General features: G+C 33.1%; 1 protein-coding gene across 1 annotated transcript; it reads right to left on the reverse strand.

Annotated features, from left to right (window-relative positions):
- Positions 1 to 1,751: 1,751 nt before the first annotated feature.
- On the reverse strand, positions 1,752 to 10,817 carry LOC141842763 (phosphoglucan phosphatase DSP4, amyloplastic-like). The gene is made up of 13 exons (XM_074730777.1): positions 10,702 to 10,817; positions 10,563 to 10,607; positions 9,617 to 9,719; positions 9,438 to 9,514; positions 9,286 to 9,362; positions 8,620 to 8,700; positions 8,211 to 8,343; positions 7,528 to 7,587; positions 7,140 to 7,196; positions 4,931 to 5,026; positions 2,836 to 2,895; positions 2,120 to 2,227; positions 1,752 to 2,035 (listed from the first exon to the last, which is right to left on the reverse strand). The coding sequence occupies exons 1-13, from the start codon at positions 10,777 to 10,779 to the stop codon at positions 1,910 to 1,912; spliced, it is 1,101 nt and encodes a 366-aa protein (XP_074586878.1). The 5' UTR covers positions 10,780 to 10,817; the 3' UTR covers positions 1,752 to 1,909.
- Positions 10,818 to 19,208: the final 8,391 nt, after the last annotated feature.

The following is a 19,208-nucleotide window of genomic DNA, read 5'->3' on the forward strand; positions in this document are numbered from 1 at the left end:
AAAAAACATTCAAGAGATAAAATACAAAAAAATCATATCAAACAGTCTATTTTTCAGACGCGACCACGAAAACTTCTATCTCACCAACATATTGTTTGCGTCGACAGATTAATTCTTGCAATTTCGATCCTCTTCATTGGATGTTTCCTTCCCTGTTCCCATCCTTTCATGAATAGGACTAGTAAAAAAGGATTTGTTACTGTCTCGTAATGATTTTGAGGTTAGATTTTAATTATTGAATTCTAAAATCTGTTCAAGCTTCTCTCTGCTACTAGAATATCCCTCAGTGTCGGCCGTTTGGAATCATGGAGAGGATTATCTCAGCACAGGACCTCCTTTCGCGGCCTCCTGCACCGCAAGCTTACACCTTTCGTCAATCCCTCCGCCATCGACTCCCCTTTGTTGCCGCCCATTTCACCTCCCCGATCCTCGACTTTAACTCGAAGGAGAGAACTCCATCAATTCCGAGGCTGAGAGCTGCCTTCGACCCCCAAAGGTTGCTCCTTTCCTCTCTGCTTTATGAAAAACAGAAGAAAGGTCCGATTTTTAACGTCGACGTCACGGTTTCCACCGGAATAGCCGAGTTCATGGAGGTCAAGCAAAAATTACGTCGAGGAGAAATTTGAAGGCGTGTGATGTTACTGTAGCCACATTTTCACATTTTCTATTTACCTACCACAGTTTTCATTCTCCATAAAAAATGATATTTTATCATTTTCTATTTTCTTAAAAAATGACTTTTTATTTTTCAGAGAATGAAAATAGAAAACACAAAACAAACAATAATTTCTAAAAAATAAGAAAATGAAAATGAAAAATGACCAAACCAAACACTCCTTTATATTTTCTCCTTCTCAATCAATTATCATATAGGTGAAAAAACCTCTTGCAATCACAAGGGATTACGAAAAATACAAAAGGGCATGAGCACAAGGAATACAAGGTTTCTAATATGATTTAACTGACTTTATTTCACTTATCTTAAAGCCACCTCGAACTCCTTTTATTGTCTTTGAAATTCTATTGTAAGTCTAGCTGCTACCCAAAAATCGACTAATTTATAGCCATCAATTGATTGATCTATCACTATCAGTCAATTGATCCTCACAATCCAACCATTATTGCACAACAATAGCTCCTTTCTATTTTCCACATCGGCCACCAATAAACTCGACTCAAGACACTAAAGAACTATTTTGTTCACTAGCTCCTCCGACTCAATTGACTACCCTAGCTGATGTCCATCATTAGTCAATTGGTTAACCCCTAAACTCCTATGCCATTTTGGGGTATTGAATTTTTCCAATCACTAATCAATTGTTGATCATGACTACGATCGCCTCTAAGTTCAAGTTCAACTATGTTGCAATTCTAACCTTATCCTTACGAATGCACATCACCCAGAAGAAAACACTACAGTTCATAGAATACATGTCACCCAACACTCAATTCATGGGAATCTTACCATTATAATTTGACTTTGTCCCTCAATCATCCACCTTCAAGCCATACATTCCTTTGCTGCACTTGAACCTTTGGCTCCTCCACGTATCATCCTTCACGCAACATGCTTATATAGTTCATTTCCTTCCTGGTCATCCTTGTTATCTTAATGTTCCTCGTCCTACGATCCTCTAAATTCTCAAGGTTCCCCATTCCCTTGCAATACCTGACCTTCCAAGTGTCAAAGCTTAGAATCATAGCAATAGAGGGATAAGAGACTGTGTCATCTAAATTAGAATGCTTTGCTGCTCAACAAATGAAAGAATTCATTGTGCTTATATTGAGCAGAAATCTTCAAACCTGTACAACTTTTTTATGTATATTTATCGCGGTTGTTTTGATAATACTTAACCTTGCAAGGCGGCATTGATCCTCGTACACAAAAGAAGGCTATATGAATTGGCCGCTAGTCGATAAAGAGTTCGAATAACTCCCGGATCATCTGTCTTTCATCCTTTGTAAGGTCAGCATCTTTGCTTCTCAAACGGGTCGGTAAATTCATTGCCTCAGTACTCATGTCCCTATTGAAAATCTGCAGTTCAAATAGAGAACACGCGACGATAGATCAATTCAAGAATCCAGAGATCATGGAAGAATTCAGAGCGGAATATCTTACTTCGACATAGTTGTTTACTTGACCCTTACTGTTTGCAAGTGTCAACAACTCATGTTCATTGCACATCCATTCACCATCAACTATATACTTGTACTCGTAACGTCCCTCCTACGACAAAAATCCAAATCAGCATATGTTTGTTCAGAATCTAGTCCTAATTAGATAACCTACAACATAATCTTGTCAATTTGTCTCAACCAAGAAACCAATCCAATGCATCAAAAAATAAAAAAGACATTTCATTATCGATTTCCAACTCTGTTAGATCGTAACATAATTGACCATACTTCGTATCACAAATATCATCAAGTCGTGTTTCTAGGTTAGGCATGCACAGCCAATGCAAATTTCATTGAAACATGGGCAATGCTTCAAGAAGTATTTCTTGATGTTGAACAATGAGTCGATAAAGTTAACCATAGAAGTTTAGATTCGATCATGACTGGGTTTATGCTGTAATAAAAAGGCATAAATGAAGTTCTAGTTCGACCATCTTGTGAATAGGACTACTAGACTAGCGGAGTAGTCACCTACTGATAACTAGAGAATTGGTACGTCGTGAAGAATCCTGTCTGATAGATTGAGTAGACTACGGAAATGTGCAATTGCGAAACCAACATGAAGATATAACTGAGGGATTGGAGACAACACATTCTATTACAAATTAAGGAAATTTCGATAAAGTTCAATTAGTGAAAAAAAAGAAGAATACTCACAGGTAATTCCTTCTCAAGAATCCATACTCCCTGATCTTTGTTGAACTTCAGAGGAATTCTCTGAAAAACAGAAATGATTCATTGGTGAAAGAAATCCTCGCATGATAAATATAAATATATACACACACACACACACACACACACACGAGTGCATATACTTTTGAACTTCAGCATGAACACCTTGCTATCAGGATAAACAAAATCTAGACTGTTACCATAAGATTGACTCTTGGTAATTATGTAACCTTACACCATGAAAACACGGATATTTGAAAGACATCTACAACATGTTTTGCCAGTCGCAACTATTTGGGATCAGTTATGAGGAAATTCTTAACCTCCATTGAATCTATAAAATGCTTGATCATTGGTATTATTCAAGCTTCTTAGATCACCTTTTTAATTATATTACCTGTAGTATTATCTAGTCTCTTACCCTTGCACATTCAAACCTACTCAATTCAACGTTTTTTTAATTATAAGATTTAGTCAACATCTTTGGACATGTCCATATTATCATACCTATTTTGTTTCGCTTTTACCGTATGTTGAAGCAGCTCCACATAGTTAACTCTAAAATAGTAAGATTTTTTTATTGGTTATTTCAGTAATCCCGCATGTCCAAAGATATTTTTAAGGCCATAGTCACAAAAACAGAATAAATTGAGGCTTTTTATACATGGATACTATTTCTGCAAACAATAGAAACAAAAATATGCAAATTGAGAGTGGTTAACTCCAGTATCTTAACCACAAAACCGATAATAGAAACCTGATCTACCTCACAGGCACAGTCAAAGAATAGATGAACTCTTTGCCATGTTAGAATACATGGAATATTGAATATAGCAACTATTATTTAATTGAAAAGAGAATAATTGCATTCGTCACATATAAAGGACACTAACATGCTACCTGATGGTCAAACTAGCAACTTAGGACAAACTATGTATCAATTTTATGTTCTGACACTCCTGAAGTTGGAGCACAGTAATTATCATGCTCTAACAAGGGCAGAAATTGACAGCTTGGGTCAGCATGTAGGGAAAAATTGATTGCAAACAAGAGAAACTAAAGTTTTTGCATTTACTCTTAAAAGAGATAAAAGAGGAGAAAATATTGAGAAGGAACTAAAATATAATATTACTTCAAGCGAGGAAATGTTGGAAAGGAAAATAAGTAATAACATCTATTCCCAAAGGAGAGAAGAGATGCTAGAAATGAGAAAGTAATGTTTAAAGTAGCATCCAACGGAGCAACTTGATTATAAGTGTTGTAGTTAAAAAAAATAAGGTTACAATTACAGAAGTTAAAGAAACATCAAGAGAGTAACTTCTTAATTTAACAATCCTGCAATCAATAGACAAAGAAGATACTGAGGTGAGAAAGGAAAAAATTGAGGATGAAATTAAGAATCTAGTAGTTTTTCAACTTTGAAGAATAAGGGACCGTGCTATCTTTCTTTTTAAAGAGAAAGCTGATGTTTTTTTCTTTGAAAAAATAAGTTCCAAATTCTTTAAGAAAACTGAGTTCGTTTTTATATAAATGCTAGGTTTTCTTATGTGGGCTTAATATGTAGGCACTTCGTAGGTGCACCTTGACTCGCTGAGATGACACTAACAGAGATGAGCATGCAGGAGGGTAGCCAGTTGGAGATTGTGAAGAGGGTAACGTGTGTTGGCAATGGTTATAGCTTCAGCAAGAATTGTCTGGTGGAAGCATCAAAGGGTTCTGCAGAGACATTCAGATTGCAATTTTCTCTACTGTCACAGAGATCCTCCTCTTTCTTACCCCATGCCTCCGATTATAATGGCTAAATTTCAAGATTAATTATAATGGTTACATTTCAAGAATATTAATTAGCTTTATGTATTGTTACTCTAAGAATCTTCAAGGATAAGTTGTGAAACAACATGATTTTAACAACGAGAGACCAGAAGAATGTAAAATGGTAAATACCTTTTAACTGTTGTGCAAACTTTAATTAAGTGGTGTAATCAATTGATCATATATGTTTTCTTATTGCAAATTTAAATCAAAAGAAGACTGAATCATAGTTGTAATAATTTTATCAAAAGCATAGCAAATAGCATACCTGCCCCCATCCAATGTCAAGTCCAGAAATCTCTACCGATGAACATCCACTATCTTTCCACATTAGGGTCACAGGGCTCTTAGATAGTCCTGTAAGCTACAAACATAGTGCAACAAAGATTAGCAGTCCAGCAAGAAATTATGGTGTGAAGTCTAATAGTACATCATATTGATAAGTGCTATTATGTGCAAACTGAAAACAAATTGTAATGGTGACATGTGGTAGTAGCTTCATGTTGATTTCAGCATAGGCATGCTGTACGACTGCGAAAGGATGCTCCAACACTGGGAAGTGGCAATAAGTTTCCTCTTCCTTCAACTACAACAACAGAACACAACCAAAAAAATGAAATTCATGAATATTGGGTGTCTGAGCCTGATAGACCAAATGTTGTGGTTTGATGTTTGAACAATATGTTTGGTGCAAATCATATTGAGGGCAATATGATTAATGTGAATTTAAGTTAGGCCAATATGTCAAGTAAGTCAAGAATGGCTAAAACTTTGACATTGGATGAAGTCTAAATAGGTTGAGGTCAATTAGACATTTGGCAATGTTCATGTTCAATAGGTGTTGGCATTGGAGAAGACCAACAGGGAGTTTGTAAAACAAAAGTCCAATAGTAGTTTTCAACATAGAAATCTAATAGGAAGTTGACAAGTGGAAGTCAAGGAGGACTAAATGATGGACAAGTGTAGGAGTCAAGATAGGTCAAGAGGACCAAATATTACAATGAAGGAAATCCCGACAGATCAAGATTGATTGATGAAATCTTCGCAAATCAAGGTTGACCTAAGGCTACACAATAGATGAAGTCTCGAAGACATGATCTCTAGATAGTGAAAGTTCTAGTAAGTTGAGGTTAACTTATACTAAGCAGACGAGGTAGTAACGAGAATCAATATCAATTCAACTATAAAAGAATTGACTTAGGCTACTTTATTAGGCATGAGGTAGCGTATGTGACTTAGGAGCCAAAACACAAAGTAATGCTTAGGCATATAGCCTTCGCCCATGTCGCTTCGAGGCCGGAAGAAGTCATACAGAGTTGATGCCCCCTATTGGATAGAACTAGGGCTTTTGAGTGTGGCTATGGACTCATTACCATATTTCATGATAAATTTTTTTTTTTTATGATCCTGGGTATCTACTAATCCTAGAGGTAGACAGTCTTCCCCCTCATTTATATCATGAGAATTTTTGTAGTTATTTGAGCTTGTTCTAGGTGTTATCATGACAAAGTTATGTTAATATATAATTATATAGAGAAATAATAATTTAAATTCAAAATTATAAATAATTAATACTCCCAATTAATTAATAATACCTTGATTGGAAATGAGACATGGACTCACGTGAGTTGAAAATTGTGATTTTGTTCCTCATGGAGCAAAGACAAAAGTTTCATGAAGACCTTTGTCTTCCTCCTCGTGACTCCTTGAGAACCACTAAAGCATGAGAAGGTGAGGCACTCTTCCTCCTCAATAACGTCCAAAACATGCGCCAACTCTAGTACAATCTAACCTCTCACTTTCACATGATGCCTTCCTCCTCAAGAACACCCAAAGCTTAAAGAAGACAAGGCGAAAAGAGTGTCATTGCCTTCCTCCTTAAGAAGGCTTGAGAACAAGCACCAATTTCAGAATATCCACCTTTGAATAACACCACAATTAAGAAACTAAGTGAATTGCACGATTTCACTCTAATTCAACTGTTTTTTCTCCGATCTCAATTGATTGGCAATCATTAATATTGAACTTAATACTAATTTGACCTTAATTAATTAAGACTTTGTTAGTCTTATAAGGTGTCTGATTCTCAGATGAAATTGGATCAATATCGGCCGATCTGATCCAACCTGGCCAATCCAGATCGAGATTGGATGATTCCGCTACATATTCTTTCTACCTAGGAACTCACACAGTATATTTGTTAAGAATCTATGAATAGCTATAGTATTGTTAAAATACCAACATCAAAAATAAAAGAGCTAAAGCACAATCTATGGTCCCATTCAATTTACTGAGTATTAACTAGTGGAAAATCTGCATGTTAAAGAAGAGGAAATTGTAAATATGAAACAAAAATAATCAATTATAATTACATATGCGTCAGATGAGAAAATATCTGAGCGCACAAATCATATAGAAAACAAGATGCATATCAAATGAAGGTTATCTTTTTCTACAAATAAAGAGATTCCGCTGACCATATCAACAGTTGCATTTTTTATTGCATCCAACTTCGGGAAGCATGCTCGCCTACTCTGAAAAAAAAAAATTATGAGAAAGATGACAAATTGACACAATGCTGCAATCTGAATTTTCATTTACACACATAAATTAGCAACAAATTTAAACAAAAGTCAAATGTTCTCATAAATGATTGCCAAAATTGCAACACAGTACCTAAGGTTTGTTATGTTTCTAAATGATGAGAAGCTGGTTTCTTGTCAAGGTATCACTTAAGTTTACATTCACATTCAAGCACTGTGTGATTTTGTTTCTTAAATTTTAAGCAGAACAGAAAGATTGTTATATACATCAAGGCACCTGCTTAAGTTTGAGAAAGTAACATGCTGAATATTATTATAATACCTGCAGTAGTTGGTGGCCTTCATTCAGCTTATAGCCTTCAATCCAAAACATATATGCCAACTACAGTTTAACAAACATAAGAGAAGTTACATTGAATTTCCCTATAATGCAAAACTATTTTAATAACAACTGTAATCAATAAGCTTAGTTTTTAAGAGTTAAAGCTTTCAATTATAGTGTGCGACTGTCCGAGTAGGAAGCTAGGGCAGTGGGAATGCCTGAATGACAAAGAGAGCACAACTGATCCACAAGGCCCAAACAGTAGTCTCATCATCATCAAACCACATTTGTCCCAATTATTTGAGATTGGCTATTAGTGAGTGTATGAAGATGGATGTGTCCCAATATTTGGAATTGGCTATTAATATCTAGGAGTGTTAGGTGTAGCTTCAATAGGAAATAAAATGATTGGAACTTCATTGAGATGGTATGGACATTTTGAACGACAACTAATGCATTTTATAGCTATAAGAGCATTTTAAGGCTAGAAGAGTTGGATCGATTAGATTTGAAGGTGTAAAGGATAGAGGGAGGGAAAAAACATTTGTCGATGTAATAAGAAATTATTTTGTTGATTTGAAATGTTAGTGATATAGCTTCTTTACTCACCAGCTAGCATATCCTTATAAAAAGCAAAGATCAGTATGAATGATAAGAATGAGAAATCCACAGTAGTTTACTACCGCAACAGCAGGTGCTCTTCCAAGCCCAGCTGTACAATGAACATAAGTTACTCCATGGTTGCGCTTAATAGCCTTGTATAATTTGCTAACAACTGCAGGAAGTCTCATCCTCAGATCAAATGCATCAAAATCCCTATGACACCACCAATAATAGAATATAAGAGAATAATTCCTACAAATTTCCAACTACGAAATACTTCTTGGTTATTACTTTTTTTCAGCACTGATCAGAATCTAGGAATGAGAAGTAGAAATCTATTGTGCAACAATAAATGTATCTAAATAATTTTGATCATAATGCAGGTGATAAACAACAGATTTACATTACCTATATGTCACTGTAAGCAATCTATATATAAATCATATTAGTTTAATCTATGACTCCATCAATAACAATATCCAAACTCACCTAATTTCAGCCCGAATATGCTCAATCTCACCACATGCAATGGCATATTCACGGATAGCACCAATATCCACCCCAAAATATCTGCATATATGAATGAAGGAAACAAGCCATACAGGCAAATCTTTCTGATAGCATTAAAGAAAAGTATAAGCAGCCTTCATATAATTTTCTCAATCACTATTACCGAGTCAAAGAAATGAACCATAGAACTGTAATGATAAATCAGGTAGATGAAGAGATGAAGAGAGAAAAAAATGAAGAATGGAACTTAAAGATGTGTAACCATCAAACAAGACAATTTGAGAATTAGAATTCAGCATGGAAACAGCTAGTGTTATCAAGGCCCTTAATAATATATACTTGACATCAGTGAAAAGGTAAAATGAACATACATCCGATGAAGTAGAGAGTAGGTCAAAGATTTAAAGTAAGATAGATACAAGGAGTTTCCATCACTCATTGCAATATCATTATCCCAAAGAGGCTGATGTGAAATTATAACTGCCATTAAAGTGGGAAAATGTTTCTTAATTGCATCATATGATCTACACATTGGGAAGCACCCATTTTTCAAGAATTTCCTTTCTTAGACTTCAAATTGTACTTCCTTACAAATAAAACTTGTTGAATAAGGTTGTCATGACCAATAAATAACAATTAGGATACTCAAGATCTGGGTCTTGCTGCAAGCAAAAGATGGTCCTCACTCCAATTTTACGAAGTTTGTCGACGTCTAGTGGAGTCTGAATTGCAACAATCTTAGATCAAAGAGAAAATAAATAACATTCTTTTAGTCAAGAAGCAAACCAGAAGAGAACCTGTAGACAGGAACCAACTATCAGGCCTGGATATATGAAATTATAGTTCATTCCAAGCTCATGCCTATATGTCAGCACTGAACACATTTGCACAAGTGCAACCTTTTAAATGGTAAACTAACACCTAAAGAGTATCAAAATATACAAGTCTCCAACATAACAAAGTTGACAAAAATTACCAGCACCCATTGCTTTTGTCATATCATAGCTATATGTCTCAGACTTCTTGTCCTTCACTTCCGCATCAACATTATCCGTATTTGAAGAAGAGTTCAGAGAAACCTGGAAAGGATGGAATTGATGAATGCAATGATCAAAATTCGCAAAAGCACAATGATTGTATATCATTGATGGGAACTAGTTGAACAAAGTTGCATCCATTAGACACTTATGCCCCGTTTACTCCGAAGCGTTAAGGAAAGGACTGATTACACAAAAACAGAGACAGCATCCCTCGTTTACTTCACTCAGAAATGGTTGGCACTCAAAAATAATCTAAGGACAGATTCTGAATTTGTTCGTGGAATATTGTTTTCTTATTTTTTCGTCCACCCAAAATCTGGTGGAAAGAAATTTCCATCCTCTCATAGCAACCAACTACCTGACGAACTCAAGTAACCAACGACCATCATTATCAACAGGGAATTCACGGCAACATTAGATTTGTCCTAGTAGCAAGCTACGAGCTTGTGGCCATGAGTGGTAGCCATTATCTGCAGCCGCTGCAAGACCATCTGTCATTGTTCTTCCTTTCCTTCCCTCTCACCATTATTTTTATTTACAGTGCAAATGATATTAAAATGTAACACTCACTGTAATTGTTGGTGCTACTCAAAATATTCTAACTAGAGAACAATGCATGAAAGAAAAGAAAAAGGCTCACCAAGGAGCACTCAACCTACGAGCATAGTGACGACCAACATTAGATTTGTCAGAAACCAATACAAGTTTAATGAATATTATTCTCAAACTACGACTCCTAAACCCTAAATCCCGACTGCTCGATCCCTCGATCACCAACCACAACCCAACAAACGAAAAATCTCCGACAAAAAAAAATATGCCTACGCAAAACGGAAGCTAACTACGACAAAATAGAGAGACGAAACGAAGGGTTCGACTCACATTAGCGGTGATGCTTCCTCGAAGATGATGAGCCCGCATCGCCCCCTAAACAACAAAGAAATGGAGAGGAAGGAACTGAAATCCGAAGAAATCGTGACCAACAAAGAAAAGAAACAAATAAATCAACAGAAGAACCAACCAGATTTGAGATCTGAGGCGTCCTCGATCGGCCTCCCAAGGCGGGCAAAGGCGGAGCAGAGAATCGGAGAGTGTCCATGGCTGCGCGGTGCGAAAAGGAAGATGCCTTTTTAAGCGAATCTCCTGATCTCTTTATGTAAAGGATGAGGCTTTGGTTTGTTGGACCCATAACCGACCGGCCGGTCCAAGTGGGTCGAAGACCGGTCAGATTGGGTCGAACCCAAATGAATTCCATTTTGGCCTTTCTAATAATCGTTGCAAACCAAATGAATCAAACTGACTCTAAAAATATTGTATGAAAATAGGATTGGCATAGCTATGCCCTCGGGGCATAGATGAGTTGGTTACGACGTAATAGATTTATAGAAGAGGACAAAGATTTGAATCCTGGTGAAACCAGGCAATACTTTCCTATGTCGTGACCAACTGCAGTTTCTCGATTTACCTCCTCACAGATGGTCGTGGAGCCGACCGTGTATGACCGCTAAGGTGACGGATTCCACCTTTTTACAGAAAAAAAAAATAGGATTGGCAGGTTAGTGATGTTGGGTTGCCACGTTAAAAGACATCTTACTTTTTGAATTTATTTGATGGGAAAATATGAGATCAGACTATTTATCTCGAGATTAATTAGCTCATAAAAATTAAATACTTAATAAAGAAAATAGGACTTTCAAGTTTGATTGCCCAACTATGGGATTGGGGGCTAATGAACTAAATTTAATTAAATAATATGAAAATAATATTTGAGTTCCAATATGAAAATTATATGTGATATTCAAATTTGATTTGAAACTTGAAAATATAAATAATTTTGACTCGAGCCATTCGAAATAAAATTTGAGCTCAAATTTGACGATTGTTCAAACTTTAATTCAAATAGAATCGAACTATAGTTCAGAAAGATTTAAATTTAAATTTGATTCGAATTATTCAAATCTTAATTTAAATATATTAAAATTAAAATTATGTAAAAATAATTAAATTTTGGTGCGAATTCAACTCACGAGCGACACGTAAACAATCGAATAAAATATTTCGATTCGAATTCAGCTCAAAAAATTATCGAAAATAAAAAAAGAATTAGTTAATCACGGGGTATGTCAAATAAAAAATACAGGATAACAACTTGACATACTCTGTGAGCAATAAAAATTTTTTTATGCTTAATACTATAACTCAATCCCTAAACTCTAAAAAAATCATCTTAAATGGCTTTAACTATAAATAAAATAAATAAATAAATAATAAAAAAATTATACTTTTCAAACGTCCTAAATCTTCTATCGCAAAAGAATTGCACATCATAAGACGCGCTATATATATATATATATATATATATATATATATATATATATATATTTCCCTTAAGAATTGTTTGACGTGAATGGTAGAGGAAATAAAAACTTTTCCATAATTTCATTATTATTTCCTTTAAGTTCAAATGCTCATTCGATAAAAAAATAATAATCCCAGTAGCCACATCTCTGGGGGTGGTCGGCCCGGTCCCACGAAAGTTTCCCACTGACCACCAGGGTAAATCGGGAAGCGCATACGGCGGCTAATCCAGATGCCCAGCATCCTTTGATTGCGTTCCCCATTTAGAGGAAAATTCCTGCAAATACGCCGTAGCTAGGGATCGAACCGCAGGTCCCTGAATTACAATCCGGATGTCCTACCGTTGCACCATTGCCCCGGGGACATAAAACTGTAGTGGGTAAACTTTTTATAGTGACCGACCCCACCGCCGAAACGGCCCCATATCAGAAAACCCCCTAAAGGATTTTTTGGAGGCACGGTACCACTAGGTTGATAAGAGTATACTGCCGAAAACAGCACTTTAGCCAAGCTAACACATGAATCAACATTAAGGAAGGTACATATTAATGAGTCAAAATTTATTTAGTGGAATGAAATGAATATAATTTTGTGATATTCATCACCAAATAATATCTAATAAAATTTAATTAATTTAAAAATTAATTGATCTAGAGAAAATACATTGTTAGTGTTGGGTTCCGGAAGCTCCAGGAGGATACAAATTAATATTTTCCGTAAACAATATTGTTCCGCTACATGTATTTATTGATAGCAGCAATTCGTTCCCAAGATACAACGACGATGTCTCAGAATAGTAGAACTTTAAATTTCGAGACCAAATGTTCTCGTAAGTTTTTTAACTCCGAATGCACAAGATGAGAGTAGAATCGATGAATTCGATGATTTTTTCAGCATTTGGAGGGATCTATTTATACCAAGTGAAGAGGTTGAATACCCTTTGAGTGAGTGGATGTGACCTTTGAGTCGGATCGATTTGGGTCGTCCAATTTGGAGGATTGTAATCCTTCACATAGCCCTCTTAATCTCATCCATCATATCTGAAGTGCAAAGTGCGCCGACATTGCGCCCATTGCACGCGTGTGTGCGTGACAGGCTACAGGCTCACATGTGAGCGCACTTGCTCGCCTGTGAGAAGAGAGCGCATGGACTTTTTTATATTAACTCTATTAACACAACAACATTAATAAGGAAAGAAGAAGCCCATCGAAATTCTCTGATGTGGAACTATTCCCCATGCATTTCTTTATATAACATTAATTAATAATTAATATTATTCTGGGTCGACTTTAAACAATTAATTTCTCATTCACCCTTAATCGGTTTTGATCAAATTAATAATCTAAATCTATCTACGCGAAACGTATATTTCAATTTTGAAATAAATTTCGACATTCATCGATTAATAGCATTTCGATTTTTCACAAAATCGTATTGGTTCCTTTTAAGGTCTCAATATCCAACCGTTAGTATACTAAATTATAAATGAAAATATATTTTTCATTTATATTTTTTACTCACCCAATTAAGGATGTATAATAACTTAAAATTCAATAATTTTAAGTTAATAAATCTAATACTTTTATAAGAAGTGTTCAAAGTAATTAGGAGATGACAAGAAGAACTATAGGCCTATAATTTCAAACTTCGATAATATTGATAATAAATTAAACTCTTTAATTAGTATATCAATATCATTAATTACAAAATTACTTCACTATAATCTTGAAATTGCACTCTTGAAATTATAGATATAAAATTATTCAAGAATAATAAATAGTCCGTTGATATAGTCATTATATATAAATTGAAGCTATGTAATTTCCACTAACCTCTTTAATTGCATCTTTTTTTTATTAAGTCTCCTTTATTTTCTAATAAATAATATATTAGAAAATGGCTTGAGAACACCAAACGATGGCTTGAGAACCAGGGACGGAGCTAAGTTAAGGCGATGACAATCGTCATCCCCTCAATTTTTTAATATAAGAAGTGTAGGAGCATAAAAATAAAGAGTAAATAAAGAGGTGAATAGAGGAGGCGAATGGAGGAGTAATTATATGATCGCTCCCCTCAAATACATATCTTTCACCCCCTCAATAGTATACTATGGTTGTCATGATAGGACATTCGGGTTGTGACTCAGGAACCCGCGGTTCAATCCCCAGCTACGGCGTATTTGCAAGAATTTTCTTCCAAATGGGGAACGCAATCAAAGGATGTTGGGCATCTGGATTGGCCGCCGTATGCGCTTCCCGATTTACACTGGTGGTCGGTGGGAAACTTCCGTGGAACCGAACCGGCCACCCCTAGGGATTGAGTCCATAAGACTAACTGGGATTTATCATTTTTTTTTATGGTTGTCATGATATTAGATAAAAACTTTAAAAACCTTTAGGGTGCATTTAATTCAAGTTATCATACATAACTTTGATTATGTGATTACCAGATAATCACATAACCATGATAAGGGGTATAAAGCATAACCTAATATCATTTAATTTAATTTATTTATTTGAAACGAATAAATATAACTAGTTTAATATTTATTACATTACCCTTGATTCAATTTATTTTTAAATTAAATTAATAATATTAATGATGATAATAAATTGATAATATATAAAAATAAATATAATTTATTTATAATTTTTTAAAATTTAAAATAAATTTATATATTTTTAATAAAATAATTCATTAAAATAATTATTTTAATAAAATAATCATTAAATTAATAAATATAATTCATTAATTTAATTTATAAAATTTAAAATTAATTTTTATATATTAATAAAATAATTATTTTAATAAATATAATTCATTAATTTTATTTTTTTAATTTAAAATAAATTTTTATATATTTTAATAAAATAATTCATTACAATAATTATTTTAATAAAATAATTTATTAAATTAATAAATATAATTTATTATTTTTTTAAAAAAAATTAAAATAAATTATCTCTTTTAAATTTATAAGTATTTAAATTAAAAATTATTAAATTAATTAACTTGATTTCAATTAGGTTTTTAAAATTAGAATATAAATGAAAAAAAATTATTAACCTCCGAAATCGTAGAAAATAATCACATTTTTTTATTATAACTGATTTGTTGATGTGACAGTGATATTATATTACTTGAAAATCGATCATAACATGAACTTAAGAAGATTATTGTTGATAACTTTAAACAGATAACCAAGGTTATCAACGATAATTTCCAACCAAATGCCCTCTCAGTATTTTCTACTCTTATTTCTTGATTTTTTTATTTAATATTTTTCTTTATTATTTAATAGAGCTAAAGGTTGCCAATAAATAGTTTTAATTTATATTATTATTATTTTAAATTAAGATAATAAATATAAAATGATTGATAGAAATTAAAAGAGCATAATAATTATCATATAGTTAAAATAGTTAAAATAGCACCCCTTATTATCCTAGAAAGGTAAAAGATCCACCTTTTTGCAGAAGTAGGTAAAGATCGTCGCACTGTATTTTTCTTATTGAAAATATTCTTATTTTAATTAGAGCAAATATAATTAAAATTTTGTATTCACCATAATATGGGAAGCTCTTAAAACACTTAACTATTTTCTACTCTATTTATTAATTATTGTTAGTATTAATATTTTCTATATGATGATCTTTACATGTATTATTTAATACTGCCTAAGGTTGTTAAAAAATAGTTTTAATTGATATTTAATTTTATTTAATATTAAGAAAAATAAATATAAAATTTGATAGGAATTAAAAGTGTGCCCCTGATGGTAGGAATGGTCAAAATAACATGCTTTACATTTAAAAAGCCAAAGAATGCTCCACCATAGTTTGCATAATCTTGATTCAGATCATAGGATCGCACAATCCTACGATCCAGAAATACCAAATCACTCTTAGATCGTGTAAAATCATGTTTTACAATGGAATCGGAGCAAAATCGATGGGATTGATAGAATCAGAGACTCAATACGATCAGTATGATTCTACAAATGATTATATTTTTTTTATTAGGGACAGTTTTGTTGTCTTTTAAATTGAGTGATTTTATGAACAAAAGAATATTCTTGAGGTTAAATACAAAATTTTATAATCTTTTATTTTGTGATATACAAATATAAATATTATTGAGTACTACTATGCTAAATAATAATTAAATTATTAATTAATTTAAATTTATACCAATAATAATATCATTTGTGATATCAAATATCGATAATTACATATATATATATATATATATATATATATATATATATATATATATATATATAATTATTAATATATTTATATATAAATAATCTTTTTAAATATTTTTTAATTATTAATCATGTACTATAAAATATTAAGAATTTTAATAGGATCATATGATTCCAACGGCAAACCCAAAAATTTTATTTAGGGAGGGCACAATTCATGTAAAATCACAAAAATATAATTTATATCAATTAAAAGACAAGCATCCTAAGTCCATCCAATCAAATTCATCAAATTATGACAGATTAAATCTTCTTGATTTGTTATGTAAATCTCTAATTTAAAATTTATGCTTATAGGATTAGTATAGGTCTCTTAGATAATAGTCAACGATGTTCTGCTCATCCTTCTCATACTGATTGAATCTTATTGTCTGTTGAAGATTTCTGTTTTCGATACTCATCAATCGTTGAAGTGACAGTCTTTCTTGACCCAAATTTAGATTTTCATTGATTTTTTTCTTTGAGATTGTGAAGAAATCAGAATGGCGCAGCGGAAGCGTGGTGGGCCCATAACCCACAGGTCCCAGGATCGAAATCTGGCTCTGATATTAAGTAATTTTAGTTTTTTAAACTAATAATTTTTTATCGAAATCCAACTCCTTCACGAGGTAATCCATCAAAAAGTATTGATTAATCGGTCGAACCTTGATCTAATCTTTCTGTCGAAATCCAACGCATTCACAAGGTAATCCATCAACAATGTTCAATATCTACGGAAGGCTTCTATTTTTTTATGCTCATCGATCATTGAAATGACATGGTTTTTCTTAGGGGTGAGCATTTGATTAAAACCAAACCGAACCAAATTAACTTAAATCAAACGAAACTGAACCGATCGAATTTTTTTAAACTAACCAAACCTATCAAATTTTTAAATAAAAAACGAACAAACTGACTCAATTAAAGGCTTATTAATTCGAGTTTCGACCGAATTAACCGAAATAACTAAATTATTTAAATATTATAAAAAATTTATCAATTAATTAAGGATTTATAAATTTACTTACTTAGGAATTTATAATTTTTTTATTAATTCAATTTATTCGATTTATTTGGTTTAACCAAATAAAAAAATTTAAAATCAAAATTGAATCAAATTAACCGATTTTTTTAGAGAAAAAATAACTAAAATTCCAAAATAACTCAACTAAATTTTTAAATTCGATTGGTTCGATCGATTTATTCAGTTTAATCGAATTTTTACTCACCCCTAATTTTTCTCGACCCAAGGTTAGATTTTCACTGACTTTTTCCTCTTGCATCGTGAAGAAATTAGAGTAGCATAGCGAAAGAATAGTAGGACTATAACCCATAGTTCCCAATATCGAAATATAGCTATGATACTAAGTGTTTTAGTTTTTTAAACTAAATTCTACTCTTTTTGATTCATTTGGCTTGATTTGTTCGCTGAACCTTGATCTAATTTTCCACCGAAATCCAATGCCTTCATGAGGTAATCCATCAATGATATTATGCTCACCCTTCTCCTACCAATCGAAATCTCATTGTTTGTTGAAAACTTGTATTTTTTATGCTCATCGACCGTTAGAGTGGCATAGTCTTTCTCGACTCAAGATTGGATTTTCATCGACTTTTTTCTCTTGAAATTGTAAAGAAATGAGAGTGACGCAACAGAATTGTGGTGGGCTCATAATCCATATGTCCTAGGATCGAAACTTGATTTTGATACTAAGTATTTTTGTTTTTTAAACTAAATTTTGCTATTTTTGATTCATTTACCTTGATTCGTCGATCGAACCTAGATCTAATTTCTTCTCGAAATCCAACGCCTTCATGAGGTAATCCATCAATGAGTCTTCTCTTTTTGATGCTCATCGATCATTGGAGTGGCATGGACTTTCTCAACCCAAAATTAAATTTTCACTAATTTTTTTTCTCTTAGATGAAAACTCAAAAACATCAAAATAATAATTAACACATAAAGAATAATAAATAAATATGATATATATTTTCAAAATACCAAAATAGAAAGGCCAAAAAATGAGGAAAGTAATAGAAAATGTGATACCTTCACAAATCACAAATCAAAGGAGGAGATAATTTTTTTTTGAAAAAAGGACGAGGTTGTAAAATGAAAAAGATTAAAAAGAGATTTTGTAGCTTTTTATTTTTATAAAATAAATTTATTTTATTATTAAAATTTTAAAGATATATTAGTAATTTTTTATTAAAAAAAATAAGAGTGTCTGTAACCCCCTTCCCCTTTGTAAATCCACCGTAGATGTATGATTCTATAATCCAATCCTAATCTCAAATCGATCCTATACATAATCACGATCCAACAAACCATGTACTCCATCATATCATTAAAAATATTCTTATTTCAATATTATATAACACTAGACACATAACAACTGCTGATACACCGTGTAACAATTACACCATACCTAATACGTCTTAAAATAAATTATTATTTTTTAATTCATTTCGACAAAAAATATTATACAAACAATATTATATATATATATATATATACACGAGATTGATCTGTTGGGCGACAGTTTCGTGGATAACTCGTGGACGACAAAGCTTAATCGATCAGCTGATCGATTAAGATCTTAATCGATCTGCTAATCGATTAAGCCTCCATATAATGGAGGCTTAATCGATCTGCTAATCGATTAAGCCATCTATTCTCCTAGCCGCGATTCCGATCGAATCGCGTCGGATTTCGATCACAATCCGATCGGAAACCGCCTAAGGAAGGACCGCCGGCCACCGGCGATCCTTCCTCGATCGGTCTCCGGCCGTTGCCGAAAACGGGGCGCGATTCGGTCGGAATTGCGACTGGCAGTGGCCGCACGCGATTCCGACTAAATTGTGCCAGATTCCGACCACAATCCGAGCGGAAACCATCACCGATCGATGCACCAACAAGTGCC

Source organism: Curcuma longa, chromosome 12 (assembly GCF_044706935.1).
Source record: "Curcuma longa cultivar G26 ecotype Majalengka, Jawa Barat chromosome 12, ITB_CL_G26_1.1, whole genome shotgun sequence".
Taxonomy (NCBI): Eukaryota; Viridiplantae; Streptophyta; class Magnoliopsida; order Zingiberales; family Zingiberaceae; genus Curcuma; species Curcuma longa.

Bases quoted from the DNA above. Each gene is read 5' to 3' on its own strand.
- LOC141842763 (XM_074730777.1), bottom strand. From the start codon at position 10,779: ATGGACACTCTCCGATTCTCTGCTCCGCCTTTGCCCGCCTTGGGAGGC. The intron at 8,344-8,619 runs GTGAGTTTGGAT...GTGGTGTCATAG, and splicing joins CATATTCGGGCTGAAATTAG to GGATTTTGATGCATTTGATC. The intron at 7,588-8,210 runs GTAGTAAACTAC...GTTAAACTGTAG, and splicing joins GAAGAGCACCTGCTGTTGCG to TTGGCATATATGTTTTGGAT.